We start from the raw sequence: 22,220 nt of genomic DNA, 5'->3' as shown, positions 1-22,220 counted from the left end.
TATATTTTCTCAAAGATTGTTGCTGTCATTTTAGGTAGCTATGGTAGGTTTTTATTAGTCATTTGACACTATAAAAAATTAAACATCATGATTGACAGCTGAGACTGACTGGCAATTGGTCAAGCATGTGCACCGCCAAACCTTGGCAACGTGACTCCATCCCCCAATCACCACAGCACAGACTCTGTCTCCAAAGATGGCAGCATTCATAATTGAAATATTTTTCATTTCTGGATAGTGGGAGGAAGTGAACATGCTTTGTCCATCTTTATTTACAGTCTATGGTTCAAACATTTGCCTGTTTTTCCAACAGAAATAGAAGAGCATTAGCATCATATTGTTGTCGTCATCGCTGTTCAATATTCCACCTTACAAACATTCACTTTTGTTTTAGCTGAGGTTTGGTCTGTTACCGTCTGGCTTACATTACCTGCTGGGACAGGTAGTGTACAACATGTGTGTGTGTGTGTGTGTGTGTGTGTGTGTGTGTGTGTGTGTGTGTGTGTGTGTGTGTGTGTTACAGTAAAAAAGCAAGTTGTCCATGGTGGTTTATTTTTCCGCTGTATTTCATCAAAAATATTGAATGTTCTATCAGTTATGATAATTTTTGTTTCAGTGATCACACTTCTCTTATAATGTCCTTTAGTTTCTTGTTAACTAACTACATCCTTTGTTCCTCACCTCTGATATTCTACAATGAATAACTTCTTTTTGCCTGTCTGGTTTGTGGTGAAATTATTTAAATCAAGTAGAAAAACTTTGAATGTTAAACTGTTTTGAATCCCATATGACAGGGATTCTGAAGTTATTTCTCAGGGTTCCCTACCTGCATTTTTTATTCAAGGTCAGAGGTCCTACAAATTGGAAATAACAAAAAAATTGTAATCTCACTTATAATCTTGAACGTACATTCAAGTTCAAGACATTTAAAATATAATCAAGCTTGATGGAGAAATGGCTTCGTTTGCCTGTCTTGCTTGAACCCACGCCACATACTGATCCAAATGTTCATTAAGCTGCTGCAGTATGGGTTGGTGCTCTCACTGCTGCACGACATTGTTGCTCAAGTAAAGAATGTTATTTCACATAACTTTGCATAGGCATTGATTCCTACAATGCAAAGCACTCACGTGTGTCAGCATGGAGTCCAGGCTGAATTTACATTGATTTAATATGATATAAAATTGTAAATTATTCAAAGTGTTTTTAAAAGTACATTTTCAAATTTTATAATATGAATAATTTAATCACTTGAAAACATATTATCATGGGATCATTAAAGTGTGTAGAATTCATGAGGGATCTTTTGGCAAATTAAACATAATATTCACACTGTTGTTTTCATTTGTGTACAATCACCAGAAACTAAGAATCATTACACCTATAAGAGCGGGTGCTCTTCCACCGGGGGTGCCATGTTGAACCACCATGTTTCTACAGTAGCCCACAGTGGATAAAACAAACACTGGCTCTAGAGAGGATCTTGTTTTTATGTTACCTGGAGGTTCTCCTACACACAAGAAAGTGGTGAGGGGAAGGGTACTCAGTTGGTTGGTTGGCCATCTGAAACCTCACCACTAGATGGCACTAAATCCTACACACTGATTCTTTAACGATTCTGTTACACCTCTCACCTCCACACAAGAAAAGAAAAACCAGTACAACTGGGACAGGAGCTGGAGCTGGGAGGTGCTGTCTGACGTGACTGTGATGGCTGTGTGCTCACCACTGTGCAGGAGATGTGGAGGGAGGGAGGGAGGGAGGGTCGAGACTAAGTCTAATCTCCCGACCTGATAGTTTTTAATCAATCCATATATTTGTTTGACAGGAAGGCTGCACGCAAACAAGAGTATAATATTAATGTATTAATAATTTTAAAAAGCACCCCATAAAAAGGGTTGGGGCTCAAGTCCTCTTTGATGTCCTTGTGTGCACGTGCCAGTAACCTACAATATGACATTACGAAGACTAGAAAATAGGAACATGACACAGACAGGATCATGACCAGTATGTAAATGTTGTCTTTTGTGTATTCACACAGGAGAGTCAAAGCTGTAGGCAATAAGGAGAGACTTCACTGATGATAAGGTATTGAGTAGATATCTGTTTTATTGATTTCATGGATGTACAGCCACTCTCAAAGGAGATTAGCGTCTGACTTTATTGTGTTCATTATGTTTTTGTAGATGTTTGCAATTTATTCGCCATGCGTACAAATTCGTAATCCATAAATTCCCAAATCTCCATTCCCAAATTTACTCATCTCAACAACTGCAGCATCAACATTATTTACTAATGTACAGGCTAAAAAAAAAAGCCACATACTGTTACTTTGGGACCCGTGTGTGAGAGAGATGTTTGTTCATTATTCCAGTATGTGACAGTTCATATTTACAGAAGAACCTCTCAGTATGTGTGAACATACAAGGATACAAGGATGTTTGATGAGCCTCGGGGCTGAGGTAAGCTGTTCCAACAGGTGTGTGTGTGTGTGTGTGTGTTTGTGTAAGTGATACAGTTGAGGGCAAATTTTTGTTTAAACCAATTTAGCTGTAGGGACTTAACGCAACACTTTTTTATATTGCACTTTACACACAGAGTGCTTCACAAGTACATCAGCAAATTTCAAATTAAATTTGTGAGGAGTAGACACTTGGATGACACCACAGGAGCAGTATGGAGGCATGGCATGTTTTTTCTGTTGTTTTATTTTACGTCTGAAGAAGGACTCACCATTTATTTTTGGGTGAGCTATCCCTTTAAGTAGCCGTGTTATTTGAGGGGAAGCCGAACCAATGCTCAAACAGATCGCTACAGTTCATGAAAATAAACTGTCAATATCTTCCGTCAATAGTAGTAAGTAAGTAAAAAATGCAACAGATATAAGAATTAACTCAACTAACTTTTATGAACGAGCAGTAAGTAGTGCTGGGATGGAAACTTGCATTTTAATATCTTGCACATGCAGAAAAAGGGGGCGAGGCAAAATAGAATAAATAAGGTCCAATGGTTTCATTAACACAGTTTACAGCCGCAAGGTTTTTTAACATAAATTCAGAGATCAACAGTGAAGGCAGGTACGCAAACAGATGACAACAAACCTGTCTGTCACAGGAAGACAGAAATACAGTTTGTTGCTGTGAGATGAGACAAGTTTTTGGTTACTTTAAATTTTCTTCCACAGCACAGCAGAGGGTCAAACAACATGTGTGATTGTTTTTCAAAAAAATCCAATGACAACCCTGCTATTCTTTCAGATCAGGTAGGATTATAAACTGAATAACTACACATGCAGCCTACTTTAATGTGTACAGCTGTGCAGTTTTTGTGTGTCATTTTTTTCACAGAGCTAAAAGGTGCATTCTTCATATCGCATTGTTGACAGGCCCAATATCCTGTTATATTTCTACCTATGGTGAAATTGCAACAAAATAAAAATAAAACATAAATTGGTGATCTGGACTATTTATAGACTATATTTACCACCAAAAATGATCTGATAAAATTAGGTTGAACATTTGTGTGCGAATAATAACTGTTGGGTAACACTTTATATTAGGGAACACATATTAACCATTAACTAGGTGCGTATTAGCATGCATATTAGTAGCATAAGCAGTAATTAGGAGGTAATTAAGAGAAAACTGTTAGTTAATGGCCTAGTAGTTGTAGAATAAGATCATGAAGAATAAGGTACTAATAAGTGCTTTATAATGACTAATAAAGATCCAATATGTTACTAATATGCAGGCTAATAAGCAACTGGTTAATGGTTAATATGTGTTCCCTAATATAAAGTGTTACCCAACAGTTATTATTCGCACACATTAAATTATTGTAATTGCAAGTCAAAATGTCTCCTGTGCATAATGCAATTGATGCAAAGCAGCACCCAGCGCAACACAACTAGTGTCTTTGCTTATTTCAGAATGGCAATGTTGTTACTTTATTCTCTGTGTGTCGATCGGCATATGGAAATTTACCACTAAACATATATTTGTGTGGCTTATGTAAATTAAATATTTGGATTGTACTTACCTTTTATCAAGATTAAATAAACTCAATTTGCTACATTAGTGCATTTTTGGTAAACAAAGTATACATTCTGGCTATAATAGCAGTCATCACACATTAAAGCTTTTTATCATTTAAACATTAAAACATTTTGGGGGGAAAAGTTTCAGCAGTAGTACGACAGTCATTCATCAGAACAACATGAACATTTGTTTGGAGCAATTCAATTTATTTTAGGGGGAATGTGCAGCAAAGGGGACACTAGACAGAAGTCTACAATGAATCCTGATGAAATGGTGAAATAATGACTGACAGGCTGAAAAGAAATGGGAGAGAATCTGCTTTTGTTTTAAGATGAAATCCAACAATATATCAAATAATATCAATATGTTGCCCTCAATATTTTGTTATTTACAATTTCAAGATCTCAAGTTAACCCACTGTCATTATTTGTGCTGAAATGGTAGCAGACATTAATCAATCAGCTTGATACATATACTGCTAAAGTAAAGGTTATGTTTAAGTTTGGTTTATGTTTGGTTAACAACATATTTCCACATTTTATACCCTTAAAATACTGTTCAACCTGACTTCAGACCACATATTTGTTTGTCAACTCTTTCTGATGCTTCAAAAGCAAGGCACAACCAATGAGCCTGACCCACCTTATTTAAAGCCCAACATACCCATGGATACTCACATGGGTGAAAGTCCAATTTGCCACAGACACAACATGGCACTGACAGGAAAATGACAACTGCATCAGTCTGAAACGTGCATAGACACTCAGTACCATGTTGCGTTGGGTGGAAGATAGAGCTCAATATTTTTTAACGTGTGAAATTCGGTTTTGAGCAGGATTGTGATATGGATAATGGTGATGAGAATCCTGAGCGTGGAAACTGGACACACAAGAGAGAATACATGCTCTCTTTGATCGGCTATGCTGTTGGCCTGGGAAATATCTGGAGATTTCCCTATGTTGCCTACAAGAATGGAGGGGGTAATTATTTGGAATCAGTGTGAAGAAAATCTCTTAAGCTAACAGCTTTTTAAGAATAAATTAATAAAATGACCACTTTCTTTTATTTTTTGAGCAGGTGCCTTTCTCATTCCTTATTTCCTGTTGTTGGTTTTGTGTGGAATCCCTCTTTTCTTCATGGAAAATGCCATTGGTCAGTTCTGCAGCCAAGGTCCAGTCAACATGTGGAGAGCTGTGCCGATGCTACAGGGTAAGCCTCAAACAAATACATGTAATGCAGAAGACATTTACTGTTGATAAACATTAAAATCCTGTTAAAATGTGAGAGATAATCACATTATTTTATTGTAAAGAAAATGGCTGCAACCAGTGAATGAGTTACACTATATTCGCTATTGATAATTTAGTTGATTCAGTTTCAAACGTTGACTTTATAAATGAGATGGAACATTTTCATGGCAAGCTATTGTGGGAAATAGAGCACGATGCTCTCATCACTGAGAGGGAGAAGAGAAACAACGCTTCATACTTGACACCAGAGACACTCAGCCAACACAGGATGTGCAGTCGCTACCCTGTGCAGAAATGTTATGATCTGAGTATTCCAATAAAGTTTATTGTAAATTTGCCTAGGGTCAAAGAGTAAAACTGCGCTATGCATTAGCTATGTATAACCACGATAAGTGGTTGCCAATAGATTTTTGGTTTAACCTTATATCTTTACCTTACAGCAACAAAACTGGGATTCTGTCTTCCTGTGAAAGACAGATTTGTTCTCATCTGTTTGCGTACCTGCCTACACTGTTGATCTCTGAATTTATGTTTAAAACAACTTGCTGTGTTAACCTTCATTAAATGAAGGGTGGTCAATTCATCTGCACATGTCAAGGCATAAATACCATCTGGCCCTGGACTTACTTGAGTTTCGTCAAGACGATTTACCTCTTGTCATAAAGACGTCTTCAGGTCTGAACTTCTTCAGGAAACTTAAGTGAGTCCAGTTGACCATGTTTAGCTACAGAACTCCCGTAGATACCTGTATGACTTGGTGTCTTCACAGACGAGTCATTAAACCGAGATTTGTAGGATACAAATAGTAATAATTTAACAATCAAGATTGTATCAATGTCTGCCTCTGCCGCTTGGAAAATGTATGTAGCGGGCTCAGTACGGTCAAATACCAAATTGTTGTACTGTAATCTGTTATCTTCCGTTTTCTATTTGTTATCCAGGTGTTGGCCTCTCCGTAGTCATAGGAAACATATTGATGTCAACTTATTATAACGTCATCATCAGCTACAGCATGTACTACTTGTTCGCCTCCTTCCAGTCTCCTTTGCCATGGTCTAGCTGCTTCAGTTGGGCTGACAGTAACTGCAGCAGCACACCCAGAGGTAATGTTTATATCTATAGCTCTTTTGAAGAGTGAAGAGTTGTTATCTCCAAATTGTGTGTGTGGGGGGAAATACAATTTTACCTATTAAAAAAAATGGATATGATTATGTCATAGCCAGCGTTTATATAGTGATATTGGCGCTGAAACAAATCAACGTTCTGGATAGAATAAAGATTCATTGTGAAACTGTAGCCGGTCGTCGGCTCCTTCATTTGTGGGGCAGGATGCGTTTGCACTCACGCAGTGAAAAGAATGTGGCCAAAAGTTTCCCAGATCACCTCCGAATGTGGTCTGAGGGAAGGGATCTTAGGACCCATTCAGGACACATTTGGTTATGTTTAGACCTGAACTCAGGATTGATGTTACTACCAGGTCTGAACGGGGTCATAGAGCCATGTTAGGTAAACACTGCTTCTCAGGGACATGTCTATTTTAAACAAGCTGTTCACCAGTCTTCATTCCTTTTCCAGTGTCTTGTAATGTAAGTGGTGTTCTAGTGGCCAACTGGACTCAGGAAAACATCACTTGTCCTTCAACTGACGTGATCACGGTTCCAGTGCAGAGTCCAAGTGAACAGTACTGGGAGTAAGAATCACAAACTCTAATGCAAACAAGCACAAATACATTTGTCATAGTGTGGTTTCATGACAGTCAGATTTCTCTCTTCCTCAGTCGTGTGGCTCTGCAGAGATCCAGTGGTCTGGATGAAACAGGACCAATAGTCTGGCATTTGGCCCTTTGTCTGCTGCTGACCTCCATCCTTGTTGCTGCAGCGCTTTTTAAAGGCATCAAGTCTTATGGAAAAGTAAGTCAGCTACTACTTAATTTGTTCTTATCCACAATTTGTGAAAATCTAATTCTGGTTCACACACTCATTCTGAGAAGCAGTGGAAACATGCTACATCATATGCTAAAGCCTGGTCTGGGCAGTCATCCTTATTGCATTGTGTTAAATCTCTTTCACACTCTGGCATATGCATTGCTCTGTGGTCAGCTCACATATTCAGTGAGAAATTTTTATTTCAGATGTTTGTCTCTGCAGGTTTTATATTTCACAGCTTTATTTCCTTATGTGGTGATTTTGATCTTGCTGATCAGAGGTGTGACACTAGAGGGAGCTGCAGAAGGCATAGCTTACTATATTGGTTCACGATCCAATTTCACCAAACTGACGGAACCAGAGGTAAGAATCCATCAATCACAATGTAAAACATTAAAACACTAGACATTTGCAATGTACTTTTTAAATCACCATTTTCGCATATGTTGTATTTCAGGTCTGGAAAGATGCAGCAATTCAGACTTTATATTCCTTGTCCATTGGTATGGGAGGTGTTACGACCCTTGCTTCCTATAACAATTTCCACAACAACATGCTTTGGGACTCAGTTGTTGCAACCCTTACTAACCATGGTAGGACAATTTTATTTCAGATGAAGCACTGATTTTAAAACAAGGTAATTTATTTTTGCAGCTTTACTGAGAAAAAATCTGGTAAGATTTGACAGTAAAGTAGGATTAGATAGTAGTCGATCGATAAGTATAGATGTTCGGTGACTTACCACTTAGGCAGCCCAAAGTGATAGTATCTACTGTGGCTAACCACAGTCTAGTTAGATAACAGCCCTTCAAAAATTATGTAAATGCCACTTTGTACACAATGTCATCTTTGGTTCATATAGATTTTCACTTTGTGTCTATTTTACTGTTTTTAATTTCTTTAGGTACCAGTGTGTATGCAGGCTTCGCCATATTTTCGATTTTGGGTCACATGTCTTACGTCTATGGAAAACCTGTTGAAAGTGTGGTGACGGAAGGTCAGATACTAATGATACTTCTTACTGTACTTATAATATGTAAAATGGCTGCTGTATGTTCTCTGAAGTTTTGTTTCTTCGTCTTTGCAGGATTTTCCCTGGTATTCATTGCATATCCAGATGCTCTGGCTAAACTTCCCATTTCCCCTTTGTGGTCAATACTGTTCTTTTCAATGCTTACCCTAGTTGGCCTGGACACTCAGTTTACAATGATAGGTGAGATTACAATTTGCCAGTGGAAGGGCTCTGCTGTCATACCATTCTAACTGGCATAAATCTTGAATGTAAACTATAGGATCTGTGTTGAAGCAAATAACCAGTCTTTGCTACTCAGTTTACTCACTGATTTCCATCTCCTCTTATTGTTAGAGGTGACCAGCAGCTGTTTAATTGATGCCTTCCCTGAAACCCTTCAATCCAAACATCACTTTGTGAGTCTAGGGTCATGTGTCTTCATCTTCCTCCTGGGCCTGCCATGTGTGACAACGGTAAAGTAGATCTGCCAACAGTGACTACTGTCCGAAATTATTCGGGCTGCAGCCTAAATATTCGTAATTTTAGCTGAAACTTAGCAACAAATTCAGATGTGCCAGATATACGTCAAATAGTTTCAGCATATGGGTGTGCCCAAGTGACTCGATAGTGCAGCCCATGGAAATCGTTGGGTATTATTGGTGATTCACACACATTGTACTTTCTAAACGATCTCCTATCTCCAATCTGCACCAAACTTCACATGTTTGATAAGAGTCCAGGCCTGAACACATCTAGATGGAAATATTCAGCCCTAGCCAACTCGACCCCTACTGGCAACAACAAATTACATGTTGAAAAGTTGTACTTTTCAACATTTGACGACATGCCGGGGCCTGACGTCAAAGTATGATTTGCCTTGAAACAGGAAGTTCTTCTAACTTGACTACATATCCAATCCACAAAAAACTTCACAAGACCAGATCTAGGTTAAATTTTGTCCAAAGATCCCTAAGATAGTTATGAATACATTTTGTGAATGTTGTCTGTTTATGTTGAACGCTGTTGCCGTAGCAACACAGAAAATGTCTATCTATCTTTTACAGTTGACCACATTTTTGGGAGGCTAAACATGCATGAGAACTCATGGAACTCGGCAAACACATCAGAAATGACATTTACTTCCAATATGGGTTTTGCATATGGTTTTGGCAAAATGGCTCAATCGTGCCCATACAAGATTTCGATTAAGCTGTCCCAACGGCATGCTTAACCGACATGTATGAAAATCAATAGGTATATCTATCATGGACACACTTACAACAAAAGAGTCGTAAAATTAAATAAAGTAAAATGAAATAAACCGATACAAATAAAATGTTTCAGTCACTTAAAATCAACAAAATCAAACTGTAAACAACAGACAGTTTTAGTGTTAACACTTTGTATTCAGACTAACAATTTCCAACTCAACAAATTGGCATTAAAGAGTTCAGAAGAGTCCAGAAGAGTCCAGTAGAGACCAGTAGTTATCGTTTATATATTATACAGACATGACTGAAATTTCCACCACTTTTGCTGCAAGTGGTGTTTATTTATCTTTTAGGCTTTACAATTATCTTAACACTGCAATAAGGGACCAAGCAAATTTACATGAGGATTTGTTTCGTCTACTTTGTTATCTTTTCTTTTTTCAATGTCTTTATTGTTTATTGTTTACCCACACCCCAAATTAAACTTAAAAATGTAAATGTATAATATCTGGGTTTTTTGCAGGCATTTTACTTAATGAACTCCTCCCACAGAATAATCATATCAACTTCAAATTTTGTCAGTGTAAATAAACAACCTCGACATTGAAATGTTTTGCTAATCGTAAGATTTCCTTCAACAGCATGGCTGTGGCTATATCACCATGAAACAGGAAGTTCCACTTATTTGACTATACATTGTCCTATCTGCAAAAGACTTAGCATGCCAAAATTCAACATTATCATAGCACCACCTACCAGCAACAGGATGCATGCCTCAGCAGGATGTGACACTAAACTCTGCAGTACCAAGCTGTGTCAACCTACCTCCTACGACTACAACGCAGCCGTAATAATTAACATTATTGTCCTGCTTACCTACAGTGCCTGTCTCTCTGTGTGTGTGTGTGTGTGTGTGTGTGTGTGTGTGTGTGTGTGTGTTTAAAATAGGCAGGAATATACTGGGTAACTCTAATCGACCATTTTGCGACTTCCTGGGTGCTGCTTATTTTGGCTTATATGGAGGTCCTTGGCTTCTGCTACATTTATGGTAAATATACAACATATATGGTTTATCTGCATGTCTGTCTGTGGAACTTATATTGCGTCAACCGCTCATCTTGTCGTCTTAACACTTACCATGTATATGCCCAGGGAAGTGCAGTGTACAATTTGGTGCTTCAGTCTTCAGATAAACCACAGCAGCAGTCAGTAATGGGTCAGACCTCACGTCAAAATCGCCACCATTGTTTTGATAATAAGATTACTATATCTCACAAAATTTAAATAATACAAACAATCACAGGTGCAGCAGGTGCACATTCATAAAACACATGTCTTAAAAGTAAAGGCATGTTTGTTTTGTTTGTTTCTATCGAGCTGAATTGTACATGTGTATGTACCATACATGTTAGCAGTAATTAAACAAACTCAGTTTAATCTCATGAAAAACATTCAATATAAAATCTTCAATGCAGATAAACCAGGGAGGATGAACACAAATGTTTCTAACTTCACTCTGCACCATGTTTTTAAAAAGCTCTTCACACAAACAATAAAAAGTGACAGTATAGTGGAGAGGACTCACTAGTGGCTCTAGACTCTAGAGCATTACCACATGCCAAGCTAACAGCCCATTCCAAACAGACAGGTTTAAAACTGCCACTGCACCAGTGCTGTAAATGTTGGCCATAGTCATTCTCAGTGTCAGCAAATCCCATTCAAAGACCAAAACCAACAATGTGTTAAGGTTGTATCAAATGTTATTACAAAAATAATAATAATACATTAGTGTGGTATTGAGCATGTACCAAAATATTTCAAACAATGGTCAATCCCAGATAAATCCCCAGTTTTATTCGAGGAAAGGGGACATTACGCTTTGGTCGCCGTTTTATTGTGTCAAATCCACTTTACCCTCCTGCCTGTAGATGCTTTAACTTCAAACAACGTATGATGACGGAAAAACCAACAGCTTGCCACTTAGTCAGTTAGCAGATTTTTGCTTTCACTGTTTTTATTTGTCACTTGTCACAATTATTCATTGCCATTTGTTGTGTAGCATGAATACAACTTTGAATACTTTAGTTCATCCATGAACATTGTGCTAGATTTTCATTGGCAATGATGGTGAAGACAAAAACTCCCATGATGCTTGTGTTCGTTTCAGTTGAATAGCTGGCCTTTGCTAAGCATGGTGGTTTTGGTCTCTTTCTGGGATTTGTTTACATAATGTAATCTATAGAATATATAATATCACCAGTTTTATGCTTTATTATTAGTTTATCAGTTGAGGATCATTACATTTATTCAGATTTATTTATTTTTAGAGTCACTATGATAGAAAAATAATTGCATTGTTGAAACCTTGACTAGCATTTGACTGAGCGCTTGATGGATGTGAATGCAAGGAGAACCTTTCCATTGCACTAAACTGTCTCCTTTGCGCATTTTCTTCTCATGCCTTGCAGGAGTAAACAATTTAATTAAAGACATTGAGATGATGATTGGGAGGAAGAGCTTTTGCTTCTGGCTGTGGTGGAAAGCATTTTGGGTCTTGATCAGCCCCTGCTTAATTTTGGTGAGTAATGAGTACAAATTTAGTTTTTTTCTTTATAGTATGAAACAAAGTTTAATTGGGAAACTAATCAAGTAAAATATGAAATTCACTACTTGAAATGTAGTTAAGTGAAGGAACAAAATGTTGGTATGAGTGTGACCAAAAGAATGGCTGGAAAAGTGGAAATTTATTAATATTTGAAATGAATATAATATTCAGTGCTGCTCTGAAAGACTAACTTTTAATATCTTGCAGCAGAACCAATGCTTCACACATAGCATAACATTCTTTCTGGTTTGTACTGAATAGGTCTGCTCTCTCTTTTTATGCCTCTACGCTGGCAGCAGTAAGTGGCTGGAGGCATTATGGTTTCATGTTGTCAGTCTTATTCTTGTGAACACGATATCTCAAGAGCACATTGAGGGACTCGTCAAATTTGGTACTCAAGGATGAACTAATCAGATTTTGGTGGTCAAAAGTCAAAGGTCAAGGTCACCATTACCTCACAAAAACATTTTTATGACTGTGCACCAGTAACAGCAAGTGGCCAGAGGCATGTTTTGTCCGTCTGTCAGATTCTTGTGTACACAGTATTTCAAGAACACCTTGAGAAATTTCTTCAAATTGGTAAAAAAAATTCACTTGCACTCATTGTTGAAGTGATTAGAATTCAAAGGTCGAGGTCACTGGTAAAGCTTTTGCTTAGTTCCAGTCCTGCCGCTCCAACAGGAAACAGTTTGTTAATATCAGAAATCTCTACTCCTTCCTGGCACCAGTTGACCATGGTTGTCATTTGGAGTCAAACATTAACTGATTACATTTCAGTGTTCAAATGTCAAAAGTCATAGTGATATTGTGACTACATTATGTCAGGAACACCAGGATGGACTGAAACTGCACTGGTTTGCAGAGACATACAACTGCAGGGTGGTAATTCTAGTTTCTAATTTATACTTTTCTAGAATTGTGTTCTATATTAACAGATAAACATATAAGAGTTATTCAATGAATTTACTGAATACTTCAATCAAAACTTTTGTAAGTACCTCAGGTTCAGCTTGTCGCTGTTTTCAAAATGTATGTCACAGTTTTTGAGGGGCACCATGTACATCTCAATAAATATGATTGAATGTTACAGTATATTTACTATTTATTCTTCTGTCTAGGTGATCTTCATCTGGTCTCTGATAAACTTTGTTCCCCCCACCTATGGAGGAGTAGAGTACCCAGACTGGGGCTTGGCTCTGGGTTGGTGCATGTCTGCGTTCATCCTTATCTGGATCCCTCTTGTCATTGGGTATAGGCTGATGAGAGCAGAGGGAGGCCTCTTGGGGGTGCGTACTTTGTCTTTGTTAATTGTATGTTCTGTAAATTTCAAACACTGTAAGAGTGTACTTATATTCAGGGTCACTTCTAATTGTGTAATTCTGTACTTTCCACAGCGTTTGAAGTCAGTGTGCACTCCCTCTGAGGATTGGCATCCATACCTGGAGATCCACCGAGGAGAAAGGTACTCAGAAGAAAGCTGTCGGCAAAGGAAACCATTATCAACAAAGAACAAGCCAATATAACACGACATTGTTACTGCAAATGCAATTCTAATATTGATTTGTGTGTCATGTTTTCTTGTGTCCAAGGTCATATTCAATTATGAAGTAGTAGTCGATATAAAATCCATCCAGATTGGGTGCAGTATTGGCCTTTGCAGCCCATTACTTCTCAAACTGAACTGAGCGGTTCTTTTCTAGCACATTATGTTTTGAGGTATTAAAGGGAAAATAGTTTACATTTTACAAACACTACATGTACAGATTTCAGGAGCAGGTACACAGTTATATACATTTTTTGAATTCCAGTTCATGACACTGACACTGATTCTGATTATGTCAAAGCTTCATTCAAGAATGTAGAACTAGTAGTTAAAATAAATGATCTGACCTTCAACACAGGCACATATATCTCTTTTCTTCAAGTCAGGTTTGTAGTTAAAGCTAAAACTGTGTTATAATGTGATTATAAAACGGTCTCATTACTTTCCTTTAGAGACAAGTGCTGCTGTTGTCATTATGTACAGGGAGTCACTTACAAGCATTGCTGTGGTGGTAGGTTTATAATATTGTTAGGCTCTGTTGGTTACAGGACAACTACCTCAACAATTACATAAAGTTTGAAGTGGTTCAAATTTTCAACGTGTCATATGTTTTATCTTCACAATGTACCTTCACTAAATGTCTTTCATTGTTTAATGATTAGGTTCAAACTGTCAGTTTACAGACTGTCTACATATTTCAAGAGGTTATTGCAGCTATTGAACTGTTCTGTTAATAATACATTCCTGCCTTGTTTGCTGCAGATAGTATTTTCTCATCATTCTTTTAAGAGCTCCATCTGCTGGACATCATGGCCCTAAAAGTACAGTTTTATTCCACACCTTGTACTATTTCATTAGAGATCATATTTCTGAAAGTACTGAAATGGTATTTTAATGTCCTTTTAAAAACATACAGTATGAATAGGTTAATGTGCGACAACTCTATAATATGACTCTGCCTTGTAATAGGTAAAAGCAGTTTAATGCTTCTCTGTACCAAAACATGTTTTGTTAATGTGTTTACCCTAAAACTTTATTGAAGACTAAGAAAAGCTTTGGAGGCATATATTTTGCAGAATGCAAAGGTAACACCTAACACTGAAACAAAAACATCTAACCCTACACCACAAACTATAATTTAGCAGATTCGCACATGAGAATGACAAAAACAAAGCACATAATTATGTATTTAACAGATTAAATAACTCATATACTACCTCATGATTGATGTACTACTGAATATAATGGCTTGTATAAGTTGTAAACCTGGTCTTGTGGCATTAGTCACAAACCTGAATGAAACTTGTGGTGCTGTCTTTGTATTGACAACTGTCTGAATAATAAAGGCCTAATGGTGAGTGTCTGTGGCAGCATTTCTTTTCTCTTATAAACTGTAGTCATCCATTAAGGAATTACAAACTAATCAATACTGATGGGTCCTGATAATTCACCTTGTCACCATATACTGAGGCTTGAGGCCTCTACAGTGGTCGCAGGTTCAAGAGACCTTTGCTTCATGTCTTACCTGTTCTCTCCCACCTTTACCCCTTAGATTCTGCCCTATCAATAAAGGCCATGGTTTCAAAAATAAAAATAAAAATAAAATAAAGACTGACCATTCCTGGAAGAGGGGTACATGGAAAGTCCTAATCAAGAACAGAAAGACACTAAGTAGGATATGAAAAGTCATAAGAAACATTCTCATTCACTACACAAAGGGAGTGAAATGATCAATAATTAATCATGTTTTTGTTAAAGGTTGATGGTAAAAGTACAGATATTTGTGTTAGAATGTAAGAAGTAAAAGTAAAAGTTATTCCCCAAAAATGTTTGAAAAGAGTCCTGGCTGAAGACATCTACATGCCACTACCCAATAAAGTTGTTGCGCCACCCACTGGTAACAGGAAGTTAACATGTTTTCATACTTTCCAACCTACTGGCATTAGGAAGTACTTCTCATGTCACAATCACCATTCCATATACATGTAATTATCATGGTCTAGTCTTAAGGTTTTGCACGCCAACAAAATGCATGTTTGGTGCACTCATTCACACAGTGTTCGGTGCAAGCGACAGCTCCTGTCAACCCTCGTCCTGCCTGGACCTCTGACATTTATCATGTGCGAGAACTCGTCCAATGCTGCTTGCAGCTTTAACTTATCATGTTTTTTGTTTAAAGTTTATCATCGATAAATAAACTGATTCCTCTGTGCTGATTTGTAGTTGAATGATTTTGATTGGAACATACATGAAATACAAAAAAACCACAAGGGACGTGAAATTGCTTTAAATGCCTTATTTATTCAGGTTTGATGAGTCAGGTGTTACACAGCTGTTCCTGAATTCTTGATGATTTAAGCCCAGTTGCAGCACTTGCAGCTGTCATCGAACACCAGGCCGACGGCACAGTGCTGGTCGTAGGTCTGTCCCTGGCTGCACTCATAGAAGTGGTTCTTGTTGGTTGGGTCTGGGAAGAGTCCATTGGCCTTTCCGGCACAGAAGCCAGCTCCTCCGCTGCTGCTGCCACCGCTGCTGCTGCCACCACTGCTGCCGCCACCACCGGGCTTGGGCTGAGCGTGTGCGGTTGGTGTGACTGGAGGCAGGGGGTCAGAACGAGAAGCACAAGCTGAGGAGAGAAATGAAAATATAGGTCAAACACGGATATATTCTCATTGCGAATTTTACAGACGGATGTGTTTTAATGCGTACAGGCTCCAGTTCCCAGTCCACTCTTGATGGTGTTGATCAGAGGGTATCTTCCCTGGCCACAGAAAGTGCCACTGAAATCATCGAGATCCAGACTCCACACCATGGCTCCACCGAAACCGCTCTGCTTCAGCCACTGAATCTGTAGAGCGGATCGGAGGTTAAACCAAGTGTTAAAAACACAACATTTGGAGACATGAATGTGAATAATGATATTCGACTTCATACCTTGATTTGGAAGCTCTTCACATTGTCATATCCAACCCAGGTTCCCTTGCTGTAGGCGTATGGAACATCCTGGGGGCTGTCCCAGGCCTGAGTGGCTCCCTGCTTCAGGAAAGTGCAGATCTGATGGCAGAGAGAACATTTACGTTAAGGATCCACACAAGATTTAAGTAAACATTGTCCATGGAAGAAAACAAGAAGCACTAACCTCATAGTAGGCCCAGAAACCAGCCTGACGACTGAAAGGTCCAGCAGGTCCAGGTCCACTGGCAGGAGCTCCCACAGCTGTGTTGGAGGAAGCCAGACGGAAGGTGTGGCCATAGGTGGGGAAACCAACCAGCAGCTTCTCAGCTGGGGCACCGTTGCTCTTCCAGTAGTTCATGGCATAGTCCTGCACATGAGAGAGTACAGACCAGCATGAATGTCTACTCCTTGATGTCATGTTTATTCATTTACAGCAAACAGAGACAAATAATGGTCGCTTCACTCACCACATTGAAGTAGATCATGGATCCCTGGTCAGAGGGTCCTTTGTACAGAGGACTGTTCTCTCCAACGTTGTGCTCCCAAGAACCGTGGAAGTCATAGGTCATGACGTGGAAGTAGTCCAGCACACTGGTCAACAGACAAAAGGATTCATGTTTAGCGTATTGTACAACAATTGTGAGGGTGTGTAACGTTTGCACACATATGCACACACTTACGCGCCAATCTGAGCGATCTGGTATCCAGAGTCAATGGTTCCCTTGCCAGCAGAGACAGCAGCAGTCAGCATCAGACGGGGACGGTTGGTCTTCTTGCCCTCAGCCTCAAAGGCGCTCATCAGTTCCTTTAGATGGACAAAGAGAAAGAAACAGTAACAGTTGCATGTTTTTTAAAAGTATAGATAAATCCATCTGTTGATTGATATGTTGCACTCTCAACACTCTAACACAGTTACTTGCAGGTTTTGCCAGTGACATGTCACCACAGTAGTATTGGTCTACAACCCGGATTCATCATAGGCCATCAATAAGACCCACCTGGACCAGAACGGTGTAGCGCTCCTTATCCTGAGCTGGGGAGCCACGAGAGCCGGGGTACTCCCAGTCAATATCCAGACCATCAAACTCATACTGACGCAGGAATGTGATCACGCTGGTGATGAAGGTCTGACGATTGGCAGGGGAGGAAACCATGGCTGTGAACCTGGAGGAGGTCAAGAAGACAGTCAGAGCGAAGTTCCTGCAAGTGTCACAAGATCCTCTTGGTGAGAATATTGATCCTCGTGTCATCACTTACTTCTGAGTACCAAAGTTCCAGCCTCCGATGGCCAGCAGAGTCTTCAGGTTGCTGTTCCTGCAAACGACAACAACATCCACTGAAAACTCTCTCATTATCAAAGTACTGTAATGTGTGTTTCCATGTGTTCTGGAGTCTCACTGTCACTACAGAGCATTTGTGTTTACTTACTGGTTCTTCAGAGCCTGGAACTGTCCATAGAGTTTCTCATCGTCCCACTCGTAGGTCTTGATCATGTTGCCGTCCATTCCAGCGAAGGCATAGATGAGGTGGTCACAGAGACATGGGTCAATGTTGGTGGGGAAATACTTGCCTGCTCCAGGACGGTACTGTCCCCAGTTGGTGAAATAACAGGAGAGGATGTAGGATGATCCTGCGGCACATGGAATAATCACTCTTACATTAGGCTACAAACTTCAATACGCATGAGCAACACTGAGTGGAGAGAGGATATAATTACCTAGCTGCACGTGCAGCAGGAGTGCCAGTCCTGCAGAGAGAAGAAAACCGATTAGGAGAGAGGGAAGAGGCAGCAGGTTGACAAGTTAACATGAAGTTAAATTGTGTTGTTACAAAGTTTGAAAGGTTTCAGTGAACAAGGAGCTCAGCTTACCGACGCAGATGAGTAGCTTGCCCATGTTGTCTCTGTACAATGAGCTTAGGCTCCTCGGACCCTTTTATACTCCTCAGGTCCTCCTCCATATCTGCAATATCTGTGAAGTGTGTTTGAAGAGGCTTGAAGACTCAGCAAAAGTGAAAGTCAAACTTGTTATTTTATTTGTTCACGGCTGATAACCTTCATGTGACTTTTTGATAACGATATGATCCGATATAAACTAACTATTTCCAAGGCTTTTAAAGTTGGCAGAACAGAGTCTAACTGTTTCACGTGGCTTCATATTCACATCAGGTTTTTCACTGTTTCACTTTCAATGGTTTACAGGTGTTTTAAAAATTGTATTTTCCATAATCGGTCCTCATGACGTAAGTGAATTACCCACCTTTTTCCATTGACCCTTTTCCCACATATGGAGTAGTCGAGTACCCGTATACATGTAATTATCATGGTCTAGTCTAAAGGTTTTGCACGCCAACAAAATGCATGTTTGGTGCACTCATTCACACAGTGTTCGGTGCAAGTGACAGCTCCTGTCAACCCTCGTCCTGCCTGGACCTCTGACATTTATCATGTGCGAGAACTCGTCCAATGCTGCTTGCAGCTTTAACTTATCATGTTTTTTGTTTAAAGTTTATCATCGATAAATAAACTGATTCCTCTTTGCTGATTTGTAGTTGAATGATTTTGATTGGAACATACATGAAATACACAAAACCACAAGGGACGTGAAACTGCTTTAAATGCCTTATTTATTCAGGTTTGATGAGTCAGGTGTTACACAGCTGTTCCTGAATTCTTGATGATTTAAGCCCAGTTCCAGCACTTGCAGCTGTCATCGAACACGTGTTTTTAATGCGTACAGGCTCCAGTTCCCAGTCCACTCTTGATGGTGTTGATCAGAGGGTATCTTCCCTGGCCACAGAAAGTGCCACTGAAATCATCCAGATCCAGAGTCCACACCATGGCTCCACCGAAACCGCTCTGCTTCAGCCACTGAATCTGTAGAGCGGATCGGAGGTTAAACCAAGTGTTAAAAACACAACATTTGGAGACATGAATGTGAATAATGATATTCAACTTCATACCTTGATTTGGAAGCTCTTCACATTGTCATATCCAACCCAGGTTCCCTTGCTGTAGGCGTATGGAACATCCTGGGAGCTGTCCCAGGCCTGAGTGGCTCCCTGCTTTAGGAAAGTGCAGATCTGATGGCAGAGAGAACATTTACGTTAAGGATCTACGCAAGATTTAAGTAAACATTGTCCATGGAAGACAACAAGAAGCACTAACCTCATAGTAGGCCAAGAAACCAGCCTGACGACTGAAAGGTCCAGCAGGTCCAGGTCCACTGGCAGGAGCTCCCACAGCTGTGTTGGAGGAAGCCAGACGGAAGGTGTGGCCATAGGTGGGGAAACCAACCAGCAGCTTCTCAGCTGGGGCACCGTTGCTCTTCCAGTAGTTCATGGCATAGTCCTGCACATGAGAGAGTACAGACCAGCATGAATGTCTACTCCTTGATGTCATGTTTATTCATTTACAGCAAACAGAGACAAATAATGGTCGCTTCACTCACCATATTGAAGTAGATCATGGATCCCTGGTCAGAGGGTCCTTTGTACAGAGGACTGTTCTCTCCAACGTTGTGCTCCCCAGAACCGTGGAAGTCATAAGTCATGACGTGGATGTAGTCCAGCACACTGGTCAACAGACAAAAGGATTCATGTTTAGCGTATTGTACAACAATTGTGAGGGTGTGTAACGTTTGCACACATATGCACACACTTACGCGCCAATCTGAGCGATTTGGTATCCAGAGTCAATGGTTCCCTTGCCAGCAGAGACAGCAGCAGTCAGCATCAGACGGGGACGGTTGGTGTTCTTGCCCTCAGCCTCAAAGGCGCTCATCAGTTCCTTTAGATGGACAAAGAGAAAGAAACAGTAACAGTTGCATGTTTTTTAAAAGTATAGATAAATCCATCTGTTGATTGATATGTCGCACTCTCAACAGTCTAACACAGTTACTTGCAGGTTTTGCCAGTGACATGTCACCACAGTAGTATTGGTCTACAACCCGGATTCATCATAGGCCATCAATAAGACCCACCTGGACCAGAACGGTGTAGCGCTCCTTATCCTGAGCTGGGGAGCCACGAGAGCCGGGGAACTCCCAGTCAATATCCAGACCATCAAACTCATACTGACGCAGGAATGTGATCACGCTGGTGATGAAGGTCTGACGATTGGCAGGGGAGGAAACCATGGCTGTGAACCTGGAGGAGGTCAAGAAGACAGTCAGAGCGAAGTTCCTGCAAGTGTCACAAGATCCTCTTGGTGAGAATATTGATCCTCGTGTCATCACTTACTTCTGAGTACCAAAGTTCCAGCCTCCGATGGCCAGCAGAGTCTTCAGGTTGCTGTTCCTGCAAACGACAACAACATCCACTTAAAACTCTCTCATTATCAAAGTACTGTAATGTGTGTTTCCATGTGTTCTGGAGTCTCACTGTCACTACAGAGCATTTGTGTTTACTTACTGGTTCTTCAGAGCCTGGAACTGTCCATAGAGTTTCTCATCGTCCCACTCGTAGGTCTTGATCATGTTGCCGTCCATTCCAGCGAAGGCATAGATGAGGTGGTCACAGAGACATGGGTCAATGTTGGTGGGGAAATACTTGCCTGCTCCAGGACGGTACTGTCCCCAGTTGGTGAAATAACAGGAGAGGATGTAGGATGATCCTGCGGCACATGGAATAATCACTCTTACATTAGGCTACAAACTTCAATACGCATGAGCAACACTGAGTGGAGAGAGGATATAATTACCTAGCTGCACGTGCAGCAGGAGTGCCAGTCCTGCAGAGAGAAGAAAAACGATTAGGAGAGAGGGAAGAGGCAGCAGGTTGACAAGTTAACATGAAGTTAAATTGTGTTGTTACAAAGTTTGAAAGGTTTCAGTGAACAAGGAGCTCAGCTTACCGACGCAGATGAGTAGCTTGCCCATGTTGTCTCTGTACAATGAGCTTAGGCTCCTCGGACCCTTTTATACTCCTCAGGTCCTCCTCCATATCTGCAATATCTGTGAAGTGTCTTTGAAGAGGCTTGAAGACTCAGCAAAACTGAAAAGTCAAACTTGTTATTTTATTTGTTCACAGCTGATAACCTTCATGTGACTTTTTGATAATGATATGATCCGATATAAACTAATTATTTCCAAGGCTTTTAAAGTTGGCAGAACAGAGTCTAACTGTTTGACGTGGCTTCATATTCACATCAGGTTTTTCACTGTTTCACTTTCAATGGTTTACAGGTGTTTTAAAAATTGTATTTTCCATAATCGGTCCTCATGACGTAAGTGAATTACCCACCTTTTTCCATTGACCTTTTTCCCACCTTTGGAGTAGTAGTGTACCCAGACTGGGGCTTGGCTCTGGGTTGGTGCATGTCTGCGTTCATCCTTATCTGGATCCCTATTGTCATTGGGTATAGGCTGATGAGAGCAGAGGGAGGCCTCTTGGGGGTGCGTACTTTGTCTTTGTTAATTGTATGTTCTGTAAATTGTGTAAAACAGTGTAAGTGTGTACTTATATTCAGGGTCACTTCTAATTGTGTAATACTGTACTTTCCACAGCGTTTGAAGTCAGTGTGCACTCCCTCTGAGGATTGGCATCCATACCTGGAGATCCACCGAGGAGAAAGGTACTCAGAAGAAAGCTGTCGGCAAAGGAAAGCATTATCAACAAGGAGCAAGCCAATATAACACAACATTTTTACTGCAAATGCAATTCTAATATTGATTTGTGTGTCAT

The 22,220-nt window shown here is 39.9% G+C and overlaps 3 protein-coding genes across 3 annotated transcripts; 1 reads left to right on the top strand and 2 right to left on the bottom strand.

Moving 5' to 3' along the window:
• The first annotated feature begins 3,205 nt into the window (after positions 1-3,205).
• LOC118104664 (sodium- and chloride-dependent neutral and basic amino acid transporter B(0+)-like) lies at positions 3,206-13,563 on the top strand. The gene is made up of 15 exons (XM_047339323.1): positions 3,206-3,262; positions 4,873-5,017; positions 5,115-5,246; positions 6,229-6,390; positions 6,863-6,977; positions 7,065-7,197; positions 7,435-7,575; positions 7,670-7,805; positions 8,117-8,209; positions 8,300-8,425; positions 8,579-8,697; positions 10,384-10,483; positions 11,904-12,013; positions 13,159-13,326; positions 13,435-13,563. Exons 1-15 carry the CDS (start codon positions 3,206-3,208, stop codon positions 13,561-13,563), a joined length of 1,866 nt encoding a protein of 621 aa, XP_047195279.1.
• Positions 13,564-15,883: 2,320 nt separating this feature from the next.
• LOC118104835 (acidic mammalian chitinase-like) lies at positions 15,884-18,458 on the bottom strand. Its single transcript, XM_035152070.2, has 11 exons — positions 18,409-18,458; positions 18,256-18,285; positions 17,967-18,168; positions 17,796-17,852; positions 17,537-17,702; positions 17,219-17,343; positions 17,006-17,129; positions 16,723-16,905; positions 16,518-16,637; positions 16,293-16,431; positions 15,884-16,209 (listed from the first exon to the last, which is right to left on the bottom strand). Exons 1-11 carry the CDS (start codon positions 18,431-18,433, stop codon positions 15,938-15,940), a joined length of 1,443 nt encoding a protein of 480 aa, XP_035007961.2. The 5' UTR covers positions 18,434-18,458; the 3' UTR covers positions 15,884-15,937.
• An 805-nt stretch (positions 18,459-19,263) lies between these two features.
• LOC124851548 (acidic mammalian chitinase-like) lies at positions 19,264-21,524 on the bottom strand. The gene is made up of 10 exons (XM_047339322.1): positions 21,391-21,524; positions 21,238-21,267; positions 20,949-21,150; positions 20,778-20,834; positions 20,519-20,684; positions 20,201-20,325; positions 19,988-20,111; positions 19,705-19,887; positions 19,500-19,619; positions 19,264-19,413 (listed from the first exon to the last, which is right to left on the bottom strand). The coding sequence occupies exons 1-10, from the start codon at positions 21,413-21,415 to the stop codon at positions 19,264-19,266; spliced, it is 1,182 nt and encodes a 393-aa protein (XP_047195278.1). The 5' UTR covers positions 21,416-21,524.
• Between the last annotated feature and the right edge of the window lie 696 nt (positions 21,525-22,220).

The sequence above is a fragment of the Hippoglossus stenolepis genome, chromosome 3 (assembly GCF_022539355.2).
Source record: "Hippoglossus stenolepis isolate QCI-W04-F060 chromosome 3, HSTE1.2, whole genome shotgun sequence".
Classification (NCBI taxonomy): domain Eukaryota; kingdom Metazoa; phylum Chordata; class Actinopteri; order Pleuronectiformes; family Pleuronectidae; genus Hippoglossus; species Hippoglossus stenolepis.
The sequence above is the reverse complement of the archived record's forward strand: the minus strand, read 5'-3'. Positions and strand labels throughout refer to the sequence as shown.

Bases quoted from the DNA above. Each gene is read 5' to 3' on its own strand.
- LOC124851548 (XM_047339322.1), bottom strand. From the start codon at position 21,415: ATGGGCAAGCTACTCATCTGCGTCG. The intron at 21,268-21,390 runs GTAAGCTGAGCT...TTCTCTCTGCAG, and splicing joins CAAGCTACTCATCTGCGTCG to GACTGGCACTCCTGCTGCAC. The intron at 20,685-20,777 runs GTAAGTGATGAC...GACCTCCTCCAG, and splicing joins TGGAACTTTGGTACTCAGAA to GTTCACAGCCATGGTTTCCT.
- LOC118104664 (XM_047339323.1), top strand. From the start codon at position 3,206: ATGTGTGATTGTTTTTCAAAAAAATCCAATGACAACCCTGCTATTCTT. The intron at 6,978-7,064 runs GTAAGAATCACA...TCTCTTCCTCAG, and splicing joins CCAAGTGAACAGTACTGGGA to TCGTGTGGCTCTGCAGAGAT. The intron at 8,426-8,578 runs GTGAGATTACAA...TCTTATTGTTAG, and splicing joins CACTCAGTTTACAATGATAG to AGGTGACCAGCAGCTGTTTA.
- LOC118104835 (XM_035152070.2), bottom strand. From the start codon at position 18,433: ATGGGCAAGCTACTCATCTGCGTCG. The intron at 18,169-18,255 runs GTAATTATATCC...CATGTGCCGCAG, and splicing joins CCTGCTGCACGTGCAGCTAG to GATCATCCTACATCCTCTCC. The intron at 17,130-17,218 runs GTAAGTGTGTGC...TCTGTTGACCAG, and splicing joins CAGATCGCTCAGATTGGCGC to TGTGCTGGACTACTTCCACG.